Source organism: Metarhizium album (genome assembly GCF_000804445.1).
Source record: "Metarhizium album ARSEF 1941 chromosome Unknown scaffold_3, whole genome shotgun sequence".
NCBI classification, from domain to species: Eukaryota; Fungi; Ascomycota; class Sordariomycetes; order Hypocreales; family Clavicipitaceae; genus Metarhizium; species Metarhizium album.
This window is the reverse complement of record NW_024467577.1, coordinates 830,479-855,611: the sequence shown is the minus strand read 5'-3', so window position 1 is coordinate 855,611 and position 25,133 is coordinate 830,479. Positions and strand designations below refer to the sequence as shown.

Genomic DNA, 25,133 nt, shown 5'->3' with positions numbered 1-25,133 from the left:
TCAAGTTGCTTCTGTCGAATGTATAAACCACGAATTGTTTCGGTAGCCTGGCATTTGCACACATACAGCGTGGAGGTGATTCGTAATTTGGCGGGATTCTTTACACGTCGAGTTGGAGCGTTAGTGAAAGACCCGGGCAGGGGAGAGGTTCTTGACATTCAGCATCCAGCTAAGACGCCAAGTTGTTGCCCTAGACTGCTTGTATTCAGTGTTAAACTTCTATAAACCGGTTTTGCCTTTATCCATAAAGCGACTTCATTACCACATCTTTGCATATATCCATGTGACCCTACGTAAAGAAAAAGAGAACAAATGGCCGGAAAAACAAGAAACGATTCGCCATACATGGCCCAGCTCCAACAAAGGTGAGATGACACTGAGCATGAAATGAAAGCAATGGCCGCGCCGACGCCCTCGTCGGGTCCCTTCTCAGCACCACCAGGCCACACACAGGTCCTATCGTCGTCGCCCACCTAATACATTCTCGTCGAGGCACCAGCCGGCCCGGTGGCAGGGGAACCCCTCCGCGAAAGAGCTTGTCTCGCGGCCCAAAACTCAACGGCCGCCAGACGCTTCTGCTCAAACAGTCGACTGCGCTCCCGCTCTCGTCCCACCTGCCGCGCCCGCTCGGAAATGTCCGCACTGGCCTCGTCAGACTTGCGCTTCCGCTCCGCCGCGTCCCGGACTCGCTTCTCGGTCCTTTGGCACACGGCATCTAGCTTGGCTGCTATCTGGGGACTGGCCAGCTCCAACTGTCGCCCATCTGGCGGCCGCGCAGCCGAGGATCCTCCCCAGAAGCACCCGAACGTGAGTTTCGTTTGGTTCCTGGGGTCCTGTCCGCCCCAAATCATGAGAGAGTCGCCGTTGTGAAGCTTGGCCCAGTATTTGGACGGACCGCTTGGGTTTCTGGGATCCGACGACGGCAAGTTGTACCCGTTGATCTTGATGCCTAGAGTGGCCTTTGTGGATATCCAAAAGTGATGGTGCGCATCTTCTTGCGAGGCTTCCTTGCACCACGGCTGATCTCCTGTTGGGCAATGTTTTGACGCATCGAAGCCATCTTTCCACAGCATGATTTTGAAGGCATACTTTGGTACTCGTGGTTCTTGTTTGTCCTTGAAACTTTGAGTATTTTCTGGTCCCCTGCCAAACGAGACGAACGAGTCGGTGATGGGGAATGTGATCCCTTGGACACGAGAAGAGGCGTCAGTGTCCACCAATGCGATCGCCCTGCTGGTTGAGAGGCCCTCTTGGACTGGCACAACAATCTTCGTGTCAGGAGGGCAGGTATCGGGCATTGGAGACGATTGGATTGATGGAGCTGTTGACGGGAGGTCCAGCCTGTCTTCAGTCATCCTGCCATCGTCTCGCCTCAGCCCAGCGGGCGCGGAGGCCGTTGAGCGGCCGCTTCTGCCCCCTGGTCCGGGTCTAGGGCTGGGAGCAAAATATTTCACTGCCAAATCCCAGAGCGGCGTCTTGCCAGGGCCAAACTCCTCGCCTCTATCCCTTGCTGCTCGTCTGAAGGCATCGTGCTGGCGCTGTGTCATTTCGGGATACTGCAAATGCCACGTCTTCTTGTCTTGTTGCCACCACACCATCTTGCTCACAGGATAGTCTATTTGCCTACCAGAGTCAAGTCTCGTTACTTGTGGCATCTTGGCCAGAAGTCTGTACTCCTCGAGGATTTCGGGAGGCGGATCCTCATAGCTTTCTTCCGACTTCAATCTCTTTATTATGGGCTCCCCCGGAGGCGTGTTCTCGTCATGTTCCTCGCCGGTACCAGGTAATGGTGGCTTTCTCTTACTCGAGTTGGGGTCCACAGAAAAGGACAGCCGTTGTGACTCGCTCCGTTCCGGAGCGGCTGACGTATTGCCTCCAAGTTTCTGCGACGCTACATCTTCTACCAGGCTTTGGAGCTGGTCCGCAGACTGGTTAGGGTATATCGATATGGCGTCATGTTGATATGCATGTTGAGTCCTTCCCTTGATTGTGTCCGAGTCTCCTGAATCATAGGCTTCGTCCTCGTGGGAGCCCAGAATATCCCTCGCATCCGTGCTGTTCTCGGCAGGCAGATTGAGGTAATTTTCAGGAATGACACCAGAGGACCCGATGGCAGATACACCAACCTCCCCAAACAAACGTGGTTGCTGTGCGCCATGTTCCATGTAGCTATTTTCCTTGTCTGAGATATCGCTCATTGAGTCGCTCACTCTGTCATCGTCATACGCAACTAGCTTTTCGAGCTGGGAAGGATACTCTTCATCATCCGTGATCTCGTCATACGACTGAGAAGCCTGTATTGCGGAGCCGAAGCCACAAAGCCAGGGATGACTTTCGAGCTCGAGTATAGTTGCGCGACTCTCGGGTCGCCTTTGGAGCATTCGCCGGATGAAATCGATGCCAGACTCGGATACTGAAAATCTCTGGAGGGGAATGGTGTCCAAATCTGTTGTCATAATCTTGTGCAGTAACTCTGAGTAGCTGATGCCGGATTTGACGGGATAAGGTGGTGTGCCAGTCAGCACGTAAAACAGGACACCTCCAAGCGACCAGATGTCCACGGCATGGTTATATCTTTGTCCGGGCACACGGCGCATTTTCTTGCCTCGGTTTCGGACTCCATTATCATCATACTCGGCATACTCTGTGTACACTTCGGGTGCACAATACAGGAGCGTTCCGCAAAACGTGCGCAAGAAGGTCTCTGCTGTGTCAACCATTTTGGATAACCCAAAGTCGGTCAGCTTGACCACCAGGGGATCCATCGACTGGATGAGGATATTGTCTGGTTTAACATCCCGATGCGTAATACTGTTGGCATGTAAATAGCCCAGGGCACTGAGTAGTTGCCTGGACATGGTTTGTGTCATCTCGACGGTAAACGCGCCGTCCTCAGAAATGGTCTTGCCGAGGTCACCGTGAGGCAGATACTCCATGATGATTATCAGGAGGCGGTCCTCCCAGTCAAAATTCTCGATATAACGTACAATATTGGGCTAACAAGTCTTCCGTCAGTTCATTCCCACGAGACGAAGGAGGCGGTGGACTTACGTGATTCACCCGCTGCATAATCCTCATCTCGTTCTCAACCTTTTGATCAAGGACGCCGTTTTTGATAAACAGACGCTTCTCAAGCTCTTTTGCCGCATAAGGTAGTCCGTCATATTTTGACGTCACTTTGTACACCACTGCAAAAGCTCCCTTGCCAATCATGCCTATGCGGTTGTATTTCCCGGAGCCCTTCCACTCATTGCGTACCGCACCATGCGAGTCCTTCCGCTTACCTGGTGACAGGTGAGGCGACGGACTCGTCTCCAGTGCTGCTCTGTTTGCCTGCGGCCCGCCAGGCACCTTGAACAGATCAACGGGCCCGGGGTTGGTGTTGGCATTGGCATGGGTACGGATACTGGGCACTCTGCCGCTCGCAGGGTGCAAGCCATGGCGGGCAAAGTATTCGCTGACCTTGATAATAAATGCCCGGTCATAATGGTCATGCCGACCAGGTATCCTAACACGGAAATGCAAGTCTAGGGCCTCGTTGTGCAAGACAATCCGGATCATATTTCCAGAGCCCAACACCCACTTATTAGCTGATGTTGAGCTGTCCTCGGTGCAGCGCTTGAGGACCCGCCCGTCAACACAGGTGCCATTGGTTGACTGGTCCTCAATCATGACATTTCCATACTCGTTGACGTAGATGCGGAAATGGATGTTGCTGATGCGGCGCAGCGGATCGTTGGTGAAGACAACATCGCACCTGGCGCGGTTTCTGCCAAAAGCGAATCCAGCAGAGGGGTTCTTGACGGGAGACGAAAGCCTCAAGATGATGGCGTGGTCTCCGTGGCTGGCCGGACGGGACTCGAACCGGCTCGCGTGATCCTCCAATTCATAATCGGGCTCAACACTGTCCGCCTCGTCCTTGCCGATGATGTACGGAGAGTTTTCCCCAGCTAATCTCTTGACCTCTTGCCGTGCCGACTTGGAGAGCGGGTACAAGACGCAAATGATGTCGGATACGTCATCGTCGGAGAAGCCAGAGTTCTGCTTCCCTATGCGTCGCGGATCGAGGACATCTTGAGTCGCTGGAAGGAAGAAACAAGTCAAGCTGTCAGCCGAGGCCAATCATGGGCCACCAACTGCCTCGCATCCACCATACCTTGTGTTGGCTCATAGCCATCCATTGGAAGGGGACCCGACTCGAGACCAACGGCAAAAAAACAGCGTCAATGTTTGTTGGGACCGTGGGAAATCGGGCTGTGCAGGGTCGCGCAGCCGCCGGCGACGCGATGTGAAGACGGACAAGGTCAACTCTCTGTCACGTCAAGCCCACGCCGAGTCGGTAGGGCAGGCTTCCGAGGACCCCAAACAGCTGGAGGAACAAGGACTCGGCAACTACAGGCGGAGGGAATGCGTATGCTTGTCGTGGCGAAAGAGAATGACGACGGAGCTCTGCATGGCCAGGCCCTGGGTTTTCGTCGCGAGAACAGGACGCAGCCGGGCCTGAAGAAGAGCGAAAAGAAGGAAAAGAAAACAAAAAAAAACGCGCAGTACGGAGCAGTCGATATGCATGCATACATACATGGAAAATGTTCAAGAGCAGGGATCATCAAAACCCGACCGGACGTTACCAACGCGTCGACGACACATGACAGGCAGGCTGCGAAATACCAACGAGAGTTGGCAGGGCCCTTCGGATGGCTGCCTTTTTTTCCTTGGCGGGGTCAACTGGTCCGCCAGGGCAACCACCCCAGTCGACGGACTCCACAGCGGGGGATGTGCGGTGGAAGGAGCGACTGGACGTGGCCACATGAGGACCGATACCCGTCCATGGATCCAGGGCAACCATCCTCGCAGCTCTCGCCCCAAACGCTCAAGGAGAATAACCCCAAGGCCAAGACAAAACTCCCAGTCCCCTGCAGCGCCCTCAAACCTCCAGCCTGCAGCCCCGGCCGCAATCCCAACTCGCATTCGCACCCTGGCGGCGATTGAGCCCTCCGGTCTCAAATCCCTCCTCCTGAGCCTGAGCCAGAGCCAGAGCCAGAGCCAGAGCCAGATCCCAGGGCCCCAACTAACAAACGCGCCCGGGACCGGGGGTCACCCCACCCCACCCCCGCCAGCCACCAATCCGCACGATGTGCCCTCCGGCCCCGCACCCGCCGTCACCAGTTCTTCGTGGCCAATCCACGTGCTCAGTGCTCACGCTTCATTCAGTTCCCTCGTCGTCGTCACAGACAGACAGCTAGGTATCCGAATTCCCAATGCCAAGTTGTACGTCCGTCACGCCAGTACGCTCTGAAGTGCGACGGGGCTTTTCTCTTCTCCCTACTCTACAACCCAACCCAGCATTATTCGCCGACAGAGAAAGCATTAGCTGTGCGGAGTAGCCACATCTTCTTCTCCCATGGAGAGCGCGGAACACACATGCCCTTGGCGAACATCGTCTTCAGCCAACTGCAAGTTGTCACAACCACGTTTACTCCCGATTATGTGTGAAAAAGAAAAGAGGCGAGTTTTTTTTTGGGAATTTTAAAATTTACTCCGTATCCGGAAAACATCCTCCCCGGGTCAACATCTACTCCAACTAGGTCCTGTAAAAGATGAGATAAAATGCCTGATGAGTGCCAGCTTTGGTCCTCCAAATCTGCGATTTGGACGGTCCGGGCTCTGTTAATACACCACGATTCCCTCCCCTGCCCAGGCGACTCTCGTCTGGCCATGTCAGTCTAGAAATCCCGTCAACAACTCCAATCAAAGCTCTATGCCTCAAAGAATAGACGGGGAAGGGTAAAATTATAGAGACAAGAAAAAGACCGTGTCGATCCCTATACACAGGTCAGACGAGTAAATGCGCTTTTTCCCAGCGCACTAGTTCGCATCGTTGCCGATGCTACAAAAAAAAAAAAAAAAAAACGCCCGTCTTGTGCTATGCTTCCAATGGCGCATTTCGCGTTGGCCATGAATTTTATGTAACACGCTGGACACGGTAGTCACCACCAAGCGACAGAAGCTCAGCGACCTTCTCCATGCAACATTCGTTATTCGGTATCTCTTTCATTGATTAGGTCGGCAACAGTACCCAACTTAAAAAGCTCGACCTTGATATGGAGCAGGATGAGGAACTTGGCCCTGGCTGTATTGTCCCTGGGGAGGAATGCCGGACGACGGAGGGCCGAGAGGTCGAGAGTGGTAGCTTCCAGGAGGACCTCCATATTCGGGGGGGGCCCGGCCACTGCCTCCGCGCCCGGCGCCGCCGGGATACGGCGGCTGAGGGCTGGGAGTCCTGGGACCCATTGATCCGGGACCTCCTACTCCGAGGTTGCCGCCATAGTGCGGCGAGTTTGCTGCGGCTCGATGTTGGACGTACTGTTCTGGTGTCAGCGCTGTTGTTCCCGAGTTTTGTCCCGACCCTGGTCCCGATGTTTTATAGGTACCCACGGGCTGCCAAGCCATAGTTCTTTGGCCGGAGTCCATGGCTTCCTGTCTCCCGTGACCTGGGCGAGGTCCTTGGGCATTCGAGTTCGGCTCCGAGGCATGGTGACCTTGCGGCTGAGCACGCATAACAGGTCCAGCAGGTCCTGGGACTTGCTTTCGCGGTATCGCGGACGAGGCATAATTGATTGTTGGGCCAAAATTTACCTCTGGGATATTGAATCCTGAATTCTTCTGCAATGGGGGTTCCGCACCTCCTACAGTCTTCATGACACCGGCACGAGGTCGATCTCCGTCGCGGTTCCCATTGGGGCCGTAAGGTCCAGGGCCCTGGTTGTGAGGTGGTGGGACTGGCCCTGAGCCGTACCCGGGCGCAGGGCCACGGTACGGGGGGTCAGAGGTGTAGTGGTCAATGATGTGATCGGGGGTGATGCTGTCGGTCTGTCGCGGCGCCGGTTTTCGATGGGGAAGCCCGCCGGGGCCGCCATGCGGCGGCGGCGGTGGTCCACCTGGTCCCGGTCGATAATGACCATACTGGCCAGGAGGTCCGTTTGCTGGTCCTTGACCTGGAGGGGGTCGTCCACGACCATAAGGTCCCGGTGGCCCCGGAGGTCCGGGAGGAGAGCGAGTTTGGTCTGGTCGGACGCCTTGCTGCGGAGCCTTCGCTGGCCGTGGCGGGCCCGATCCTGGGGGATATGGCGATCGACGCCCGTCGGAGGTGCCAGGACGTGAATTGGGATTCTGGCCGTAGGGACTTGGAGGCCCCATGGGGCCTCTGGCGTGTGGGTTTGGTGGAATGTCGACAGTTGGAAGAGCTGGAGCTGACATATTCGTCGCGGGCGATTGTTCCTGGCTTCCTGAATATGGGCCTTCATCAAGGTTACAATTATTAGTCCGACTTCCTAGTGAGAGGTCTTGTGTGTAGACTGCGGGTTCGTGAGACGCACCGTCGTCACCATCTCTGTTGCGGGCTGGTGGACGGCCGCCTTGCGCATTGGTCGCCATACCACCAGCCTTGGCCATTTGGGCAAGCGTCGAGCTTGAGAGCCGACTATTCGCCCTTCGAAGCTCAGGAGATTGATACGCCTTGCTTGTGGGTCTAGCTTGCGGTCCATGGTTGAAGGCTGGAGGACGTGAAACTGGCTCAGGAGTCTGAAGGCTTCTCATAGCTTCCAGATTATACATGGGAGGCGGCGGAGATGCACCTGGTTCCTCATCAGAGCTGCCGGGCTGGGGCATCATTTGATCAGGAGGACCTCCACGGAGAGGAAGTTGGTGCCGTGGTGGTGAGCCACCAACTCTGGCATCACGTCGCTGTGTAGCACCAAGGTTTGGATCTGACATGTTACGCATATGGCTGGGCTCACGACCAGGCGGCAGCTGCTCGACCATGTTAGTATGAAAGAACGGGTGCGGCAGAAGTAGCAATGCGCGTTAACGGCGGCATGTGAGAGTCAAGGCGGCATACCACGTTGCCATCATCAGCAAACCCAACCTTGGGCCTGCCTCCACTGCCAGAGCTGTGCCTTGTACTGGAACGACTCGCGCTACGAGAATGAGATCTGGAACCATCATCCAAAGCATTCATTCGGGTGCCGGTAGCGTCTTTGAGTCGCTTACGCCACTCTCGTTCTGACCAGGCCGTGCTGCCCTCGTCAAGAATGAGCGTCGACACGTCGAGGACCTCAAGATATCCGTAGCGTTTGTGTTTGGGCATGGCGAACATGAGTGACCGCGGGTCAAGGACACTTGCAACCAGTCTACCGGGTCGGCCATACAGACCAAACGAGTCCCAGGTGGGGAATAAGAAGCGCAGCAGCATTTCGAAACCGCTGACGGCGGGATGAACCTCGGGCATGATGAAGATGAAGCCTTCGGTGGATGAGGGAGGATCAGAGTGGACAGTAACGCGACCTTCGACCTTGAGCAATGTCGAAGCGTCAATCAAGGATTTTGCCTGGGGATAAATCGCGTAGGCCGAGTACGCATCGGTAATGGTGGCAATTGGCTGAGCCTTTTTCTGTTTCTTCCCGTCCTTTCTCGAGTCATAGAACTTGATGTCTCCCTTGAGAACGGGGACGTGGGACCGGTCATAGGCAGACCTCTTCTTGAGTTCCTTCTGCTGCTTCTGGTATTCCTTCTCGTCGGGAGGGGATACAACACACCAGCAGCGACGCCACGGCACACCGGCACCGAAACGTACCCTGACCCACTGCTCCGACTTCATCCGCGATCTCTCCATGATGACGTTGATGTTGTTGAGTGACTTTCCCTTGCCCGCGATCAAGGCGCCGGTGTAAGCCTCTTGCAACGTCGAGTGCTCGAATATGGCAAGTCGGATGCCTGCCGTCCATTGAACCAGAGAGTGGTGTGAGTTGAAGTGGAGAAGATACCTATTTCTGCCAGCAGTGGATATGCTCAAAATGTTTTGCAGAGGCTGCTCATCGTTGGAACGAGTCGGGAGTGATTCGATCTGCAAAGGTGCATACCATGTTAGAACAAAGTTGGGTGTCACGTGAATTTGAAACCTGGGGATTCCCACAACCAAAGACCAATGTACGTACCATCTTGATTGAAGCATCCGTGAGATTGATAAACTTGGGCAAGACCTCACCGTCCTCGCCCGCCGCATCGAGTTCCGCCGCATCCCACAACGACAAGACCGTGCCGACAAGCTGTGCGAAGCACTCGGTCCATGTTCGGTCCGCATTCGCCTTGCCCTCTGTGCGACAAGTTGGTTAGTCAAACGATTCCTTGTCTGCGCCAAGGCAGTCCATTCGTGCCGGAGAGCATGGCTACTAGGGGAAGAGCATCGGGATGGGCATGGGGTCTGCCGGGACGAGGGAGGAGGAAAGCGACGGCGCGATGACGTACGTGTATTTTGATCGTCGAGTTTGAGAAAGTATCCTTCTTGGTACAACTTGTTGGAGTGGCTGTTGAGCAGAGTGAAGATGGGCTGGAGCTCGGGAATAGTGTCTTCGTTGATGTCCATGAGGGGCGGCTGATAGGTCTGGACCATGGACAGTGGTCGCGATGAACTGCGCTGACGTCGAGGAGGCGTGTTGCTGGGAGAGGTGTCTAGCGGCGTTCCATAGTCCGGTCGTGATGGCGGCGTGGCAGGTCGGCGCACAGCGTCGATGTCGCGATGCAGTTGGGGGAAAGGGTCGGAGACGTGGTGCTGTTTCTTCTTGAGGCCCACGGCGAGTTCGTTTGGGGGGGATGGTGACGACGATGGAGTCTTTGCGCCGGCGGAGAAATGGGACATGAAAGAGAGAACTGTTGCGAGGCGACGTCGAAGGACGCGATGGGTCAGCACATGTAATGTTGAAACGAAATGACGGCGAGAGTGGTAGAGGCAATGACCCAATAGTAATAATAACCAGGCAGGGGTATGGTTGAAGCCAAGTCCAAGTTTGACTTTATTATTACTAGCAGTGGCACGGCGTCTGGTCTGGTAATACTCTGTGCATCCACTTTGGAAGACGGTCTGGTCACGACTGGTTGCGCGCGCCTTGGTGACGGCACTCGGGCCCCCGTTGTGTGCTGCGGTGCACGCCTGAACGAACGGAGTTGGCATCCATGGCATTGGAGCCGCGTGCTGTCATTGGCCGCCGCTCGCCAACTTGGAGGCGACCAAGCTGACTAGCGGTTGGGGGGTCACTGATGACGGCTCAAGTTGACATGGACCAGCCGCTGCTGCCGGCTGGCTGCCGGCGGTCCGGTGGGACAAGAGGCCAAATCAGGGCGGCAGCACCACAACAACAACAACAACAACAACAACAATAGGACTGAGCCAAAACGCTTCCGTGTTTGCCTGCTCAACGCCAACGTGAACAGAGTGGCCGACACGCGCCAGATTGGGCTTCATGCGTGCGTGGCGCGAAGATGCAGGGGTGAGTGGCGGACAGGACAGCTCGAGGCTGTCGCCGTCCTTGTGCCGCAACCACCACCAGGGGCCGTCGTCGACACCCCCAGATCCGTCGTCATGGCCGCCGTGGCCAGCACCGGCAAGGCGACGTCTGGACCGAGGCGGCCTGTTTGAGCACCAACGTTGGCGTGCCCGGGCGTGCTGGGCGGACAGAGACGGAGACGGACAAGATGGAACAGTGTTGCGGCAGCACGACCAACCAGACCTGCAATTGTTTGCCTGGCACGTCAATGGGTGCTGCGACCAGGCGAGCCCTTGCTTGGCTTGTTGAGAATACCAGACGCCAACTACTAGTCCCTGTCCATGTCCTTGCACGTGCAACGACGATTGACACTAGTAACCGGTGTGGTACATATTGAGTGTCAATCCCATTGTTGGGCCGTGCTTGAACCAGACATGGTGAACCTTCGTTGGGAGGCCGCGGCAGACTGCAGACAGACGAGGCCACTGCGCGCTGCAGATTCCAGATTCCAGCCTGCAGGCAGGGCAGGCCTGACCACTTGGACTTGGTATGGACAAGGAACTTGGAAGGTCATGGCCCCGGGTCTGGGCGCTGTGGGCTCCGCGCATGGGTGCTGTGTGCGCTGGGCTGGGGAGGGGCGGGCGGGGGCTCGGGCTCGGGGCTCGGGGCTCGGGTGCTTGTGGACGGAGGCTGGAATGAATCAACATGGAAGAGAATGTACAAACCTCGATTGCGCCCCATGTTGTTGGTGGACTGATGGATTTGCGGCGATTTTCCTTTGTGCCGGGTTCTGTGTTCCAGGCCAGGTCCTGCCGGGTCTTAGATCGTGGTCTTGGGTCCGTCTGAGTCGTCGTGGGTTGGGAGATGTTAACTTGGAGACGGAGCTCGCGGGCGACGATGACAAGGCAGACGGAGCAGAAAGGAAGAGAAAAGGAAAGGAAAAAATGCCCGACGACGGAGGTGGGTGATTCCTGGGGTAAGCCGTACGCAGCACGGGGCTGTGTTGGAGCAACAGTCTGTTGTCGTCGTTTGAGGCGAAGTACACCACCAGACACACGCCGCCAAGACAGCCGGAAATCCAAGGCTTGGGGACAAGGCAAAAGAGTAAAGTAATCAGCTCACTTGCGTAGATGTGAATGATGGTCGCCAGAGGTCGGAAGGGTGGTGTGCGCGGAACAGTCGGAGGCCACTTGATCAGCTCGCAGGCGCAACAAACCCGAAAGCGACGAAGCCAACCAAACCAAAGCAAGCCTTTGTTGATTCTGCGGCGCCGTCGTCGTATTGTCTGGTCGTCTGGCCGTCTAATCGTCGTCTGGTCGTCGTCTGGTCGTCGTCTGGCGCTCCAGGCAACCGCCGGCTCGCTCGGTATAAGTATTGGCTGCGAAGAAGACGAGGGAGGGGGAAAGAATGATGCAGAAAATATTCGGGGCAACGGGGAGGGGAGTACAGTAACGAGGATGAAATAGCCTCGCACTTGCCAAAGGACAAGATGTGGCTTCGCTTTTTGAAAAGGTTTCCTTTTTTGTTGTAGCGTTTCCCCTTCTACCCAGCTTGCAAGGCAACAAGTGGACGGGGTGAAGCCAAGAAGCTCGGGTTGCAAATAATAAAGGCAGTGTCCAAAATTAGCCGGCGGCTAGACGAAGGACTTTGAATTTCGCTTTGTTCAAGTCCTTGCATCTACAAGTCGACCGTCTTGCACGCTATGCAGCCTTGTTTGGCTCGGGACCACCGGTGCCAAATGCGGTTGTCTATGGCTTGGGCCTTGTGGTCCTCTGGGAAAGAAGTCAAAGACCAAGCTGACTGACTGACTGACTGACTGCCTGACTGCCTGGGAACAGTGGCAGGAAACCGTCAAGGTCCGAGGAAGAGGTTTTTTTTTTCCCACCCAAAAAATATTTGTGTTAAAAAAAAAAAAAAAAAAAAAAAAAAAGTCGTCGACGTCAAACACACGCAGCCGGGGTTGCAACTTGCGTTGCGATGGTATGGTGCTTCCCGCCACAGAAATTCGCCACGCCGACGACGTAATGAGAGGCCCGCCAGGCCTCGCGGGCGTGTGTTGTATTCCACGCGGCTCAATTGTCGATCGTCAGAGTTCGATCCGGCTTCCGAGCGATATAGCCCGCTGATCCTTGGATTCCCCGACTTGAAGCTGGGCCGGAGCTAATTGGTCGATGTGCCAAAAGGCTGGCTGAGAGTGTCTATGACTATGAGCAACGTCACCCGCAACTGGGAGCGAAACTTTTTCAAGATCGGAGGCTGAAGGTGTAAATGGGCGGCTTTTGAATGACGCCAGAGGAGCTGTGTGTGTGCCCAGCAGCAACCAACGGCACGAGTAATGTGTGCTGAGTCGTGCTCTTTGGTCAGCGGTTAATAAAGTGTGCCGGATCGCCCTTTTGTTCATCTCGGCGCACACGCACGGCGGCAACGAGCCGTCATGGTCTCGAAACAAGAAACCGGAAAACAGACATGGCAATCTCTCATCCTCCGTACTGAGGGAGGACGAGGCGCTTCTAAATAAACCCGGCTTGTCCATCTCCAATCCCCGCCGTTCTCATCCCCCATGCGCTTGCGCATCCCATCCATCCATCCTGTGCTGTGTGCCGTGCCTTGCTGTGTGTCCTATTCGCCGTCGCCTGGCGATGCCATCGACCCTGTCGTCGTGTCTGACCGAGGGCGTCTCATGATCGCCTCTGATGAGACGGCAACGGGTCACCACGACCTACTATGCGCCGAGTGGCCAGTGACTCGTCATGCACCGTTGGCTTGTTAGCTACTCCGTACTCCGTACGAGTCCTTCCAAATGCAGTGGGCGGCTGGCTTTCTTTCAGGTGAGCTTCCCTTTTGCGACTACGACACCACCAAGTCTGCCCGGGTCCGCGTGCTCGCTCGTATCAGACGCACCTCGACCCCGGCCGAACCAGGCTCCCGGCGCCAATGGTGCATGACTACATGATACATGGATTCTGCTGCTACAACACAAGACGTCGGGCGATTTGGTGACGGTGGGTTGAGAATAGACAATGGCCAGCCAGCAGCCAAGCCAGTCGACCGCCGTGCAGGTCAGGTTGGCGGTGCGAGTCTCAGTCCCAGTCCCACCGGCCGTTGATTCCATCGCATCCGAACTGATTCATCAGCCAGGGGCAGCCACCAGTCGTACCGTGTACGGAGTAGTGGTGGTAATGCTGAGTGCGGAGCGTGGAGCGTGGAGTGGAGCAGCAGTTCTCAGAAGAAACATGAAGCTTGTTCGTTGTGCGTGGTAGTTACGTACTCCGTACGCAGCTGACTTGGTCCAACGCTCATCTCCTTGGTGCAGGCCACGGATGAGGGATGAGCGCAACTCAGCCACTTCCGCCCACTCCGTGCTTCTCTGTGCGACATTGAACATGTCATCGAGCTGCTCACCGAGCAATCCCGGGCATCGAGTGCGCAAGCGCTCACTGCGGACACCGCCAAGCGCCAGCCATTGCGCACCGAGTCCATGTGGCGCAAATGGGAAACAAACACAGTGTCTGGGGTGTGTGTCTCGACTCTCTACCTGGCCACGGTCTGCAAATGCAATACAAAGTACGACTTGCTAGTCCTCGTGCTATCGAACCTACACTGCCGTGGGCCGGCCAAGCCAAGAAGAACCAGTGCATTTCTGCAGCGCTGGCGTTGCCCCTCGTCATTATCCATCGGCAGCGGTGCTTCAGGTGACGGCAAGTTTTACCTCGTTTTACCTCACCTTGGCGACTCCACAGCCACGGCGCAGAAAAAAAAAAAAGAAAGGAAAAACCTGTCCAAATGGCATGAATGAACTGCCAGGCATCCGGGATACGAGGGGCAGCGGCAGGGGTCAACTGCTCAGTGCTGGCTCGAGGCCCAAGGAAGGGATGCCCAGGCGGTCGTCAAACGTTTTGGCCGAGTCAAGTGTTGCAGAGAGACGTGGAGTCACGGGCGCTCATGTTGAGTTGAGCGGCCACATTCGTCCACAGCGCCGCCGTACATTGGTGCAGGTGCTTATAGGCGGTCTCGAGTTGACAATCCGCTGGCGGGAATGAGAAGCAGGGCTCGTGCGGTTCCACTGAGGCCGATGACGATAGGTTCGCAGGCGCTGCCAATTCTTCGTGCCGCCAGTCACTCGACACAGCCCGACTTTGTGCACGTCTGGTGGCCCACCCGTCGACCCCTGTCCCAAGAGCCCAAGACTCCAGCACTGGGCCGCTGGGAGCTCTCTGGGCGCGTCCTCTGACGCCAACCTGTTGCAGACTGGCCGGGTATCTGGAGACGGCTCACAGACGCCGTGACTTGATTTGCTTTTTCATCCACTCCGTACTCGGCCGCACAGAGTCTGGGGTACTACGGAGCGGACGGGACATCTGCACCTGGAGGCTACCTGGGCGATAGGGGCCGGCGCCTCGTCGGGACGTCTGTGCGCAGAGGCTAGAGCCACCACCGAGTTGACGTCACTGCCCCCAATCCTACGCGCACATCGTCGTCGAGGCTGAGTAACAAATAATTGAGCACGTAGACGACTACGGAGTGTCTTGTGCCAGTTGCCATTTATCGTAGGAGTGCTAGCCGCCGCTGCATGCACAATCTGATCGTCGAGGTTGATGACCAGCCTTGCACCATGCCGACTATGTTTGATACAGGTGGAAAAAAAGAGGGAAGAATTAAGGGGCTACGTGTGCCCAATGAGTGCAGATGCCGGTCGCGACAAGAATCCAGCCCACTTGCAGGCTGAGTGGCCTTGTTTTCACGGCGAATTGGTCAGCATATAGGGTAGGCCAGTCATTTGAAGACCAGACCACGTCGGGCCACGGAAGATTGCCTGTTCAACACCTATCCAGTGTAGGGCTGTGTATATGTGTATGTGTACGGAGTATATATTATATAAATACCTAGGTGTGTGGATTTATGCCTACGTACCTGGTCGTCGGTGGAATCGGTCCTGTGCAATTTGACGACAACTCCGTGCATTTACCATCTGCATCGACTCATTGAAGCTGCGCGCGTCCACAGATGCGGCATACTCCGCTACGATGCGGACACGGTTTAATCTTAGCAGAGCACGCTGGCATCAGTTACGTCAACAAACCCCCCGCGCGGAACGTGCCGTGTTGCCGTGTCCCATGCGATACCGAGTTGCACGCATTCCCAAGACCGTCTGTCTCGACAAGATAAATATATCCAGCGTGTCATCACGTACAGGCATTCCAATACACCCCTCATCGTCAACGAACCACCAGACAAGCACTGGACATTCCCTGGATTCGTCAACACATCGACACCGACCGACAGAGCTTGCTACAGAGGCCGCGGTCAGCGACCCCTACCGGGTCAGCGCTGGACTTTCATAGTTGGAATGCGCACGTCACATTTTCCAACGCCTGCGGCTCTTTCGAGATCTTTATCGCGACAGCGACAGCGACAGCGCCAGCTTCCAGACCCGCCATGGCGGGGCCGTCATGAGCAGCGATACTCGGTAGATTCATCCCCAGAGGCGTCTGGTCGACACAGGAAGCCATCGAAACTGCCTTTCCGATTCGAAACAGGCATTGGCTTGTTTGCGAAGCGTCAGCCGAGACCCTTCCCACCTCCTTTCACGTCGCCTCCGTCCGCTTCCTTCTCCGACCCGCTGAGCACGCATCATCGAAGTCGCCATCGACGGGGGGCATTTGTGAATGGAGAACTCATAAAGGGCCTGACGAATGGAGACGATGCCGTCTACGCGAGCGATTTCTTCATCTGTGTGAATGACGGAGTCGGGGCCTGGGCGATGCGACCACGAGGCCATGCCGGGTAGGCTCACGTGTCCGGTGCTGACAGTCTTCACGAGAGCTAAATGGATTGCCATAGACTCTGGTCGCGATTAATCTTGCACTTTTGGGTATCAGCCGTTGAAGAAGATACCCTTCGATCCTTGTCCGCCAACGCACCACACACTCCCGATCCGAAAGCCAAGCTCCAGAAGGCCTATGAGCAGACGCTCGATGCGACGGTCGCCCACGACTGGCAGGGAACAACCACTGCGTGCGGCGCACAGCTGCACTACCGAGCCCCGGGCGGCGACTCGTCTGGCGGTCCATTACCACTGCTGCTGGTCACCAATCTCGGGGACTGCCAAGTAATGGTCCTCCGCCCGCGGAACAGGGAAGTCATCTTCAAGACCAAGGAACAGTGGCATTGGTTCGACTGCCCGAGGCAGCTTGGCACCAACAGCCCCGATACGCCAAGGAACAATGCTGTCGTGGATACTGTAGACTTGGAAGTTGGGGACGTGGTACTGGCGATGAGCGACGGCGTCATTGACAATTTGTGGGAGCACGAAATCGTTGACTCGGTTGCAAAGAGCATCCAAAGCTGGGAGTCAGGAAAAGGGGGAGGTTCGAATCAAGACAGAAAAGGCGGTCGCAATGGCGGGATGAGGGTGGCAGCAGATGAGCTCGTCGCCGCAGCCAGAGTCATTGCCATGGATCCATTTGCAGAGAGTCCATTTATGGAGCAAGCCATTGAAGAAGGCTTGGCCAGTGAAGGAGGTATGTTCGTTGTTCAGTCTAGTCTTCCGACACCCCCGGAGATGCAGCTTCTTACCGTACTTTACCTACAGGAAAGCTAGATGATATCAGCGTGGTTGCTGCCCTGTGCGTCGAAAACAAGTGAATACGGAGCATATATGCATTGGATTTTGTCTGATTAATACATGTAACCAAATATCAAGTCATGGAGACCAATGCTGGCATCCATCCAGCCAGTCGGCAAGAGTGTCTTGCCTGAAATTATGGATCTAAACTTGAGCGAAATTGCTGCTGCTACTTTTCGAATCCTTCAACGTTAGGCCTGGACTTGCAGCAGAACTTTGTAAGTTGCGCTTTTTCGTTGTTTCGGGGCCTGGCTGTCCCATGATGATCTCGGGTTCGGATGGCTTTCGCGCTTGGCCGAGTGTGGCTAGCGGCCCCTCCCTTATCGCACGTGCAGACCCTGAGTCCGCCTTCGATAAGAAATTTATTTCGACAAGCTCCCCAGCGGTCATCGAAGTAGAGTCTAGACATGCTGCGTGATCTCATCTCACCCGTGACCATTGCCACCTCCCCTTACGACTTTTCTACTTGCCGAGCATGAGGGGCAAACGATCCAAGCAGTATCGCAAGCTCATGGAGCGATACTGCATGACTTTTGGTTTTCGGGAGCCGTACCAAGTTCTCGGTGGGTTTCCGTGGTTCAGCTTCCTGTCTCCATGGCTTGCTGACCCTGCGCCCAGTGGACGCTGAAATGGTCCAAGATGCCAGTCGTTTCAAAATGGAATTGGAACCGGCGCTACAACGGACAGCCCATGGAAAAGTCAAGCCAAGTACGCTCCCTCTTCATCCGTCCCCGGGCTCCTAGTTTTATGCTTCCTAACCAAATCTCAGTGATCACCCAATGCGAAATCAGAAAACTTTACGCGCGCAAGAATGAACCCGGCATCAGCGAAGCTATTGATGTAGCCAAGACTTGCGAAAGACGACGTTGCGGCCATCACCCCGATGAGTACCCAGAGCCGCTGAGCACACTCGAGTGCTTCCAGTCTGTCGTGGATCCCAAGGACACGGGGGAGAACAAGCACCGATATGTCGTGGCAAGTCAGAACGTGGATCTGCGGCGCATGTTACGCGGCGTTCGAGGAGTGCCCTTGATATACATCAAGAGAAGCGTCATGATTCTGGAGCCAATGTCCGACGAGAGCGTCCGACTTCGAGCCCGAGAAGAGCGAAGCAAGTTTAGGGCGGGGCTGAAACCGACAATCAGGAAGAGGAAGAGGGAGGAAAGGGACGACGGTGACGAAGAAGACGACCATGGTAAACCTGACGGCGATGATGGAAACGTCATGGCAAGTGGCGAAGGGGCCCATCCGACACCCCCGTCGAAGAAGAAGTCCAAGCGCCCAGGTCCGAAGGAGCCTAATCCCTTGTCAATAAAGAAGAAAGCCAAGAAGCATACTGAAGGGACAGGCACACCGAGGAAGACGGCCAAGGCGGAGGGTAAGGCTGGCGAAGCGCCAGCCAAGCGCAAGAGAAAGAGAAAAGGCAAGTCGACGAATGCTGCCACTGGAGACGGAAGTGACAAGGGCGGCGAGGGCAGTGCACCCCAGACTCTCTCAAATATCGATCAAGGTTGAAATTATACAAGACATCTGAGGGGGGAATGCATAGTGTGTATCTACAGTTTACGGCGTTGACAAGGAACTTGCGTGTTGATGAAGGCAGTTTCGGGCATTTGGTGTCGGAGATGTGTAAAAAGTGAGCATTTTCAGGCAGGCATGGCCAGGTGGAATCAAAGCCATCTTCTCCTAGGTCCCAAAGCTGATGAAATATCATTATTTTCACCAGGCACCACCTTTTGCCAACGAAGTCGTCTCATGTCCAACGTCGGTCAATCATGGTTGGCTGGTGCGTGTTGAGGGCAAAACCTCACTCACCGTTGGGGCTTCACGACATGAACTACGAATCCGATAGAGGCATGATTGCATTTCAGGTTGTAGTGATGCGCGCAGGCCCTACGAGTCTTGGCTGGCGATGAAGCGGCGGTTCAGTAGTTACTGACTAATTGGACAGGGAAGGGGGAAAACGGGACCTGGAGCAGATCGCATTGACGCCACAGTGCCCATCAGTCAATGGGCGGAGTACTTGGGGCCCTGCCAAGAGGAGGCTCGTTTGAGTGTGCGCCTTGTCTTTGGACCTGCGCTTAAACTCATGTTGTTTTTTTTCCTTTTTTTTTTTTTTTTTTTTTTTTTGATCTTTTTTCATCACAGCCTTGGGCGGCTGGTTTCCAGTATTGTGCTGCGGGCTTGATTATTCAGTTTGGAGGTACTCCGTACTCGGTCCGATGAAACTCTCGCCCATGTTCGCCTCGCGCGGGTGGCTGTTGTTGTTGTGGTGTCACGGCGGTTGAATGCGGCCCTAATTTCCGGCGCCCGCATCGAAAAAATGTCCATCCGATTGCAAAGGATCAACTGCCGCGACGTTGCAGCAAACCGCGCGTTTTTGACAGCGCCGTCAGGTCAATTGGCGACCGCCGACCGCGCTGCCCGCCCACCAACAGTCCGAGACCAGGGTAGCGGCCAACTGGTAACTACAACTACTCCGCAGGCACACTCCTTGATCTGCAGGGCAATGCGAAAAGTCGTCAACGATCCTTTCTGCCGCGGCCCCTTTTCTGTTCTCCCCAACCGCCCGCCACGGTTGGCATCTGTTGCAACGTACCGACCGACCGAGGTGCAGTGCCAAGGCCGTCCCCGAGTTTGACATTGCCCGACGCCTGCCAGTGGCGGCGGTAGCAGTGGCAGTGGCAGTGGCAGTGGCAGTGTGCGTGTAGCGTCGAGTGCATTTTCCGGGTTGGGTTCCCTCTGTGCCCGCCAAATTGACCACCTACCTACTTGGGCAGGCATAGCAGCCAGTCACTGCTAGCTAGCTAGCTAGTACGGAGCAGTTATTTGCCGCCAACGTCTGATCTTGCCCAACTCCGCCACCGCCTTATTTCATAACGGGGTTCATCACACAAAAGACGTCACACCTTACTTAATAAGTCTTGGTCACGTCCCCATCCGTCCCGTCCCCTGAAGAGCCCTGAAGTCGTGGATGTGGACGTGGGAGAGAGACGAACAAGACTCCGTTGCTTTGTTCCGCCTTTTGTTTCTCTCCGCGGGACAACGACACAATGGTCAGCACCAAGGACGCCGAGCCCGACGACGCTGCTGCCAAGAAGTCGCCGCAAGCTTCTGTCCCTGCTCCTGCGGCCGCCCAGCTTGAAACCGACGATTTTGGCCTGCCCATTCGACGTTATGCAACCCCGACTGCCGATGCGGCACTGCCCAAGTCTGGCGTGGGGCCCAGCGACGTGGCGGCGACTTCGAAAACAACAGAGCAAGTGAATTATAAGTCAGACGATTCAGACTCACCAATTACTCATCCCGAACCGAAGGATCAAAAGCCGCCCTCTTCACCTGCGGGCTCAAAAAGCTGCAATCCAGAAGCAAAGAGCGATAGCGAGAGCGACGATGCCCCCTTTGTGGATGCACCGAACGCAATGCCCGCAAATTCGTCTACCGCTGCGCCTGCTTCCAAGTCTGAAGTGTTGACATCGGAAGCACAGGCCTCGAGTCTGAACTCAGAAAAAGAAGGCGAAGAAAAGGAACGTGTCGCGACTTCGATACCTGCTGCGAGTCCGGACGCGATGGCTACTGCACGCGGTCCGCCAACCCCAAATCCGCAATCCGAAAAGGCCGACCCTGTTGCCAATGGCACAAAGACCCCTGTGCAAGATGAGAAACAGCCCGAAGTCACTGCGACTTGCTCGAAGCCGACTGACAAGAAGCCCAAGGTTTCGCATGTCCGCGATGCCAGTGTGGCTAGCATTGGTGGTGGCCCTCACCCTGGCCTCTCGGAATTCTCGCATCAGCAACTTTCCATGCAACATGAAGAGAAAAAGGATGACGATGATGGTGGTTGGCAGACCATGCCAGCGTTCGCTCCGTACGACATTTATGATGACGACAATCGCTTGATTGCGCGAGAGCACCATGAGGAAGACGACGAAAAATATGGTTACAGCGGCCTCGGAGGAGCTGGAAAGGGGTACACCCGTGTTATAATGGACGAGGATGCCGAGTCTGCTACTAGCTTGGACGACAACACACAGTATCTTTTCCAGGAGTCACGGAAAGGCACGGGTCTTGCCGACGACGAGGGTCGTGATGCGGTCTCTCAAATGCAAGCTACAAAGGACCTTTTGACCGAGGGCCAGAGAATAGCTTATGTCGGGGTAGTGCGCCTGGAGATGGCCAAAATGGTCAAGGAGGGAGAAGAACTGGAGGTCACCAAGAAAACGAAAAAGATGGTCAATATAAGTGCCGAATCCCAGAAGATGTGGGGTCAGAAGATGATGATTCGCCTCTACTCTCACATGGATATCAGCGAAGCAGAACAAGTCATGATCGAGCAACTTGCTGAGCATGGCGTTGTGCCCAAGGACCTGACTCCAGCGCTTCATGCCAACTCTAGAGTCCATAATCCCATGGCCCAGGATCGCACATCAGTCGACGAAGGCACCAGCTCATGTTCCGTGTCCTCTGGACCCGCGACTCCCAATGACGAAAAGCCGGCCGAAATGCCGCCACCGTATGAAAGCATCGACCATAGCGAGGTGCCTGACGTCCAGACACCCTCTCAACTCCCAACCACCGATAAAATAGACATCGATTTACGTTGGACCGTTCTGTGCGATTTGTTTCTCATCTTGATTGCTGATTCTATATACGACGCCCGCTCCCGGGTGCTTCTGGAGCGTGTGGCCGACAGTCTGGAAATTTCATGGATCGATATATGCAAATTCGAGAAGAGGGTCACCGACGCTCTGGAAATGCAACAAGCTGCTGAAAAAGAGAACTGGAACGAAGAGGCGCACATGGAGTCTCGGAGAAAACAGGCGCAAAAGAGGAGATATATGATGATGGGCCTCGCAACCGTGGGAGGTGGGTTGGTTATTGGATTGTCAGCTGGGCTACTCGCGCCTGTCATTGGAGCCGGTCTTGCTGCTGGCTTCACCACCATTGGCGTCACCGGCACGAGTAGTTTTCTGGCTGGAGCAGGTGGTGCTGCCATTATTACTTCATCAGCAGCTGCTTCGGGTAGTCTGATTGGCGGTCGAGCTGCCAATCGACGAACAGGTGCGGTAAAGACGTTCGAATACCGGCCGCTGCACAACAACAAGCGAGTCAATCTCATCGTGACGGTATCGGGCTGGCTGACGGGAAAAGTGGATGACGTTCGTTTGCCCTTCAGCACAGTGGATTCTGTCATGGGAGACATATATTCCGTGTTGTGGGAGCCAGAAATGCTGCGAAGTATGGGCGACACCATTAATATTTTAGCTACAGAGGTATTTTTCTCTAATAATTTCTCACGCTTGCCAATGGATCAAGGACGAACCTGCTAATCGAAGCTCCGCAGGCACTCACCCAAGGTTTGCAGCAGATTCTGGGTAGCACCATTCTCATGAGTTTGATGGCCGCCTTGCAACTGCCTATTGTTTTGACAAAGTTGTCATACCTGATCGACAACCCCTGGGCCGTCTCGCTTGACAGGGCCACGGCCGCAGGCCTGATTCTGGCCGACTCCCTCATGGATCGCAGTCTGGGAACGCGACCAATTACTCTTGTTGGATACTCTATAGGCGCGAGAGTCATCTTCTCGTGCCTGCAGGAACTTGCCAAGCGTGGCGCGTACGGGCTGATACAAAACGTTTACCTCTTTGGTTCACCGGTTGTTGTCAAGCAAGATGAATTCCTCCGAGCAAGGACTGTTGTATCGGGACGTTTTGTTAATGCCTATAATCGCAACGACTGGATCCTTGGATATCTTTTCCGGTTAACTAATGGCGGCATTCGCCGAGTCGCCGGACTGGCTCCGGTTGAGGCGCCTTGGGTGGAGAACATGGATGTTACGGAGGAGGTACCGGGCCATATGCAATATCGAACCGCGATGCCTTCCCTCTTGATAAAATGTGGTTGGATAGTAGAAAGCGAAGAATTTACCGAAATAGAGGATCCCGATCCCGATAATCACGAGGAGCGACAGCGAGAACTTATCAGCGAAATCGAAGAAGCTCGGAAGGAGCTAGAAAGGGAGGGCAAGGCCAAAAAGAGCGGTGGTTTCAGTCTCTTTGGACGGCGCAAGAAGGCTGATCGCCAGGAGTGGGAAGTGTACGAGGAGTCTGCTGCCAAGGGGGGCAAGGGAGACAGTAATGGCGGCAAGGTAGAGGATCAGATTGGCAACAATCACGGCGTTCTTTTCGATGTTGATGCTATCCGGGCGGAATTAGCCAAGGAAGCGCACGGAGATTCAGACATGGAAATGGCTCTTCAAGTCAAGGAGATTGAGTCGACCCTACCGCCCATGAAGCTTGACATTCCGCCGACCAGGCGATCTCTCTCATCCCCAATAGCAGATGCGCGAGGCTCTCTGCGGGAGACCAAGAGCGCTGACATTCTCACGGTTGGGGGCATGGGCTTTGGGAGCACCAATAGATCTCGGGAGCCATCCCCGTATCACACGGATGCGCATGAGGAAGAAGTTCAAATGACGTTTGACACGTCATTCAACGACTCGGCACAAGTACATGCGCATGCTGCCCCGTCAGCCAAGGGCGAGAGCAGCCTCGGCAGTCTCGGCCGTCCGGGAATGGAGAGTTCACAAACATTGCCGAATATGCCTATTTCGGACCCATGGGCTGACGCGGAGGACGAGGACTTTGGGAAAGAGAAGGAGATTTCGATGACTTTTGCATAATGCAAGGACAGTGGTCAGGAGGGACCGAAAGCCCTGCGAGGAGTTTTTTGTGTTTTCGTGTCGTGCGTTTGTTTGGGTTTAGGGAGATTTATCGAAGCAACGACGACTGATTACTTGGTTGGCCTGGCGTTGCCTGGACAGACGTGTGACCGTTTTACAATCGGTCCGCGCTTACATGCCAAAGATTTGCTTCTTTATTGTCTCCTTTCTTATTCATTCTCTGGGGCTGCATGGATGAGATGGCATTTGCACATGAGAACATTATGTAATTATTCTGGCGGCCAAGAGGCTCGGTAGACGGAAGAGTCAGGACAGGAAGGAGTAGGACGCTTCCAAGACATGGATGGGACGAGATGAGGATGGGATGAGAGCGTCGATGAATGAGAGCGGCGGGCTCCAACGGCTTTTCTTCTTTCCCTGTAAGAGACAAACAAACATGTACAAGGTTGACGACCATGTCTGGAATCCCAGGCCAAGCCGCAGCGCGCAGAGTCGTAAACGGCGGTCTCTGGGCCGAACAGGCGAGAGGGAGAGAGAGAGAAAGATGACAGGTGGCATGCGATATGTGACACGGCATATTGGGCCGGGACCGCAATGGGTCAGTGTAAGTAGTCGGACCAAGGCGCTGCGTCATGTACGGTAGGGATGCATGATGTATTCACGTCCGCACCTAGGTACTCTGTACTCGGGAGATTGCACGGAGTGCGGAGTCGCCCTCGACCTTATTTTTGGTGTCGGCGGTTGGACGAACCGGGTCGACCACGTGATGCCAGAAATGGCAACTGCTGTTGGCGCCACTCCCGGGTCCCTACTCTGTACTCTGTACTCTGTACTCTGCAGAATACAGAGTTGCAGAGCGGCGAGCCGGGAACCCTGGTGCTCGACTCGGGGGAGCAAAGGTGAGTTCCTCCTTCAATTCCACGCATGGCCCTAGTGTTTCCAAGACGCCGAGGTGACTCGTTTTCAGCACGAGGTTGCGATGAACGCCCTTTTCTTTTCCATTTTGTCGAGGCCACCGTCTCGGCTCCTAGGGCAGATGCCACGCACGCACTGGACACAACTCCCGCCCATGTCTCTCCGAGACGGCGTGCTCATCCTGGCCTGTGGTGGTGGTGGAGCCTGCTGATGCTTTGCTTCGGTGCTGTCCAATCCTGCTGCTTGGAGGAGGCTATCGCCAGGCTCATGGGGCGGCGGGCTTGCTGCGCGCAGATACACAACTTGCATGCCGTCTTGCCATCCGACTTCAGCCGTCCTTTTTTTTTTATTTTTATTTTTTATTATTATTATTTTTTTTTTTTATTTTAGAATTCCTACAGGCCGACACTCGCAGACGACGTTGGGCGATGGCACGAGCACTCGTACTTGGTACTTGTCTCTCATCACAGAGCCGCCGAGTGGTCGGTGCTTTGCAAAGTGAGGAGGAGTGACTCCCTCGTCACATCAATTTCTTTCTTTATTAGAATCCCCAACCACTTATTTCCGGACACATGGATCCCGGACTTGCGAG

The 25,133-nt window shown here is 55.2% G+C and overlaps 5 protein-coding genes across 5 annotated transcripts; 3 read left to right on the top strand and 2 right to left on the bottom strand.

The window, feature by feature from the left end:
• Positions 1–473: 473 nt before the first annotated feature.
• MAM_02024 (Serine/threonine-protein kinase domain protein) lies at positions 474–4,181 on the bottom strand (the record flags this gene model as incomplete). The annotated part of the gene is made up of 3 exons (XM_040820823.1): positions 474–2,996; positions 3,052–4,082; positions 4,157–4,181. 3 exons carry the CDS (start codon positions 4,179–4,181, stop codon positions 474–476), a joined length of 3,579 nt encoding a protein of 1,192 aa, XP_040681166.1.
• A 1,900-nt stretch (positions 4,182–6,081) lies between these two features.
• Positions 6,082–9,694, bottom strand: MAM_02023 (PH domain protein; the record flags this gene model as incomplete). Its single annotated transcript, XM_040820822.1, has 6 exons — positions 6,082–6,363; positions 6,432–6,575; positions 6,637–7,809; positions 7,898–8,902; positions 8,994–9,151; positions 9,304–9,694. 6 exons carry the CDS (start codon positions 9,692–9,694, stop codon positions 6,082–6,084), a joined length of 3,153 nt encoding a protein of 1,050 aa, XP_040681165.1.
• Positions 9,695–16,146: 6,452 nt separating this feature from the next.
• Positions 16,147–16,964, top strand: MAM_02022 (Protein phosphatase 2C-like protein; the record flags this gene model as incomplete). The annotated part of the gene is made up of 2 exons (XM_040820821.1): positions 16,147–16,840; positions 16,912–16,964. The coding sequence occupies 2 exons, from the start codon at positions 16,147–16,149 to the stop codon at positions 16,962–16,964; spliced, it is 747 nt and encodes a 248-aa protein (XP_040681164.1).
• Positions 16,965–17,600: 636 nt separating this feature from the next.
• On the top strand, positions 17,601–18,459 carry MAM_02021 (rRNA-processing protein UTP23; the record flags this gene model as incomplete). The annotated part of the gene is made up of 2 exons (XM_040820820.1): positions 17,601–17,652; positions 17,714–18,459. 2 exons carry the CDS (start codon positions 17,601–17,603, stop codon positions 18,457–18,459), a joined length of 798 nt encoding a protein of 265 aa, XP_040681163.1.
• A 1,538-nt stretch (positions 18,460–19,997) lies between these two features.
• Positions 19,998–23,626, top strand: MAM_02020 (DUF726 domain protein; the record flags this gene model as incomplete). The annotated part of the gene is made up of 2 exons (XM_040820819.1): positions 19,998–22,217; positions 22,289–23,626. The coding sequence occupies 2 exons, from the start codon at positions 19,998–20,000 to the stop codon at positions 23,624–23,626; spliced, it is 3,558 nt and encodes a 1,185-aa protein (XP_040681162.1).
• Positions 23,627–25,133: the final 1,507 nt, after the last annotated feature.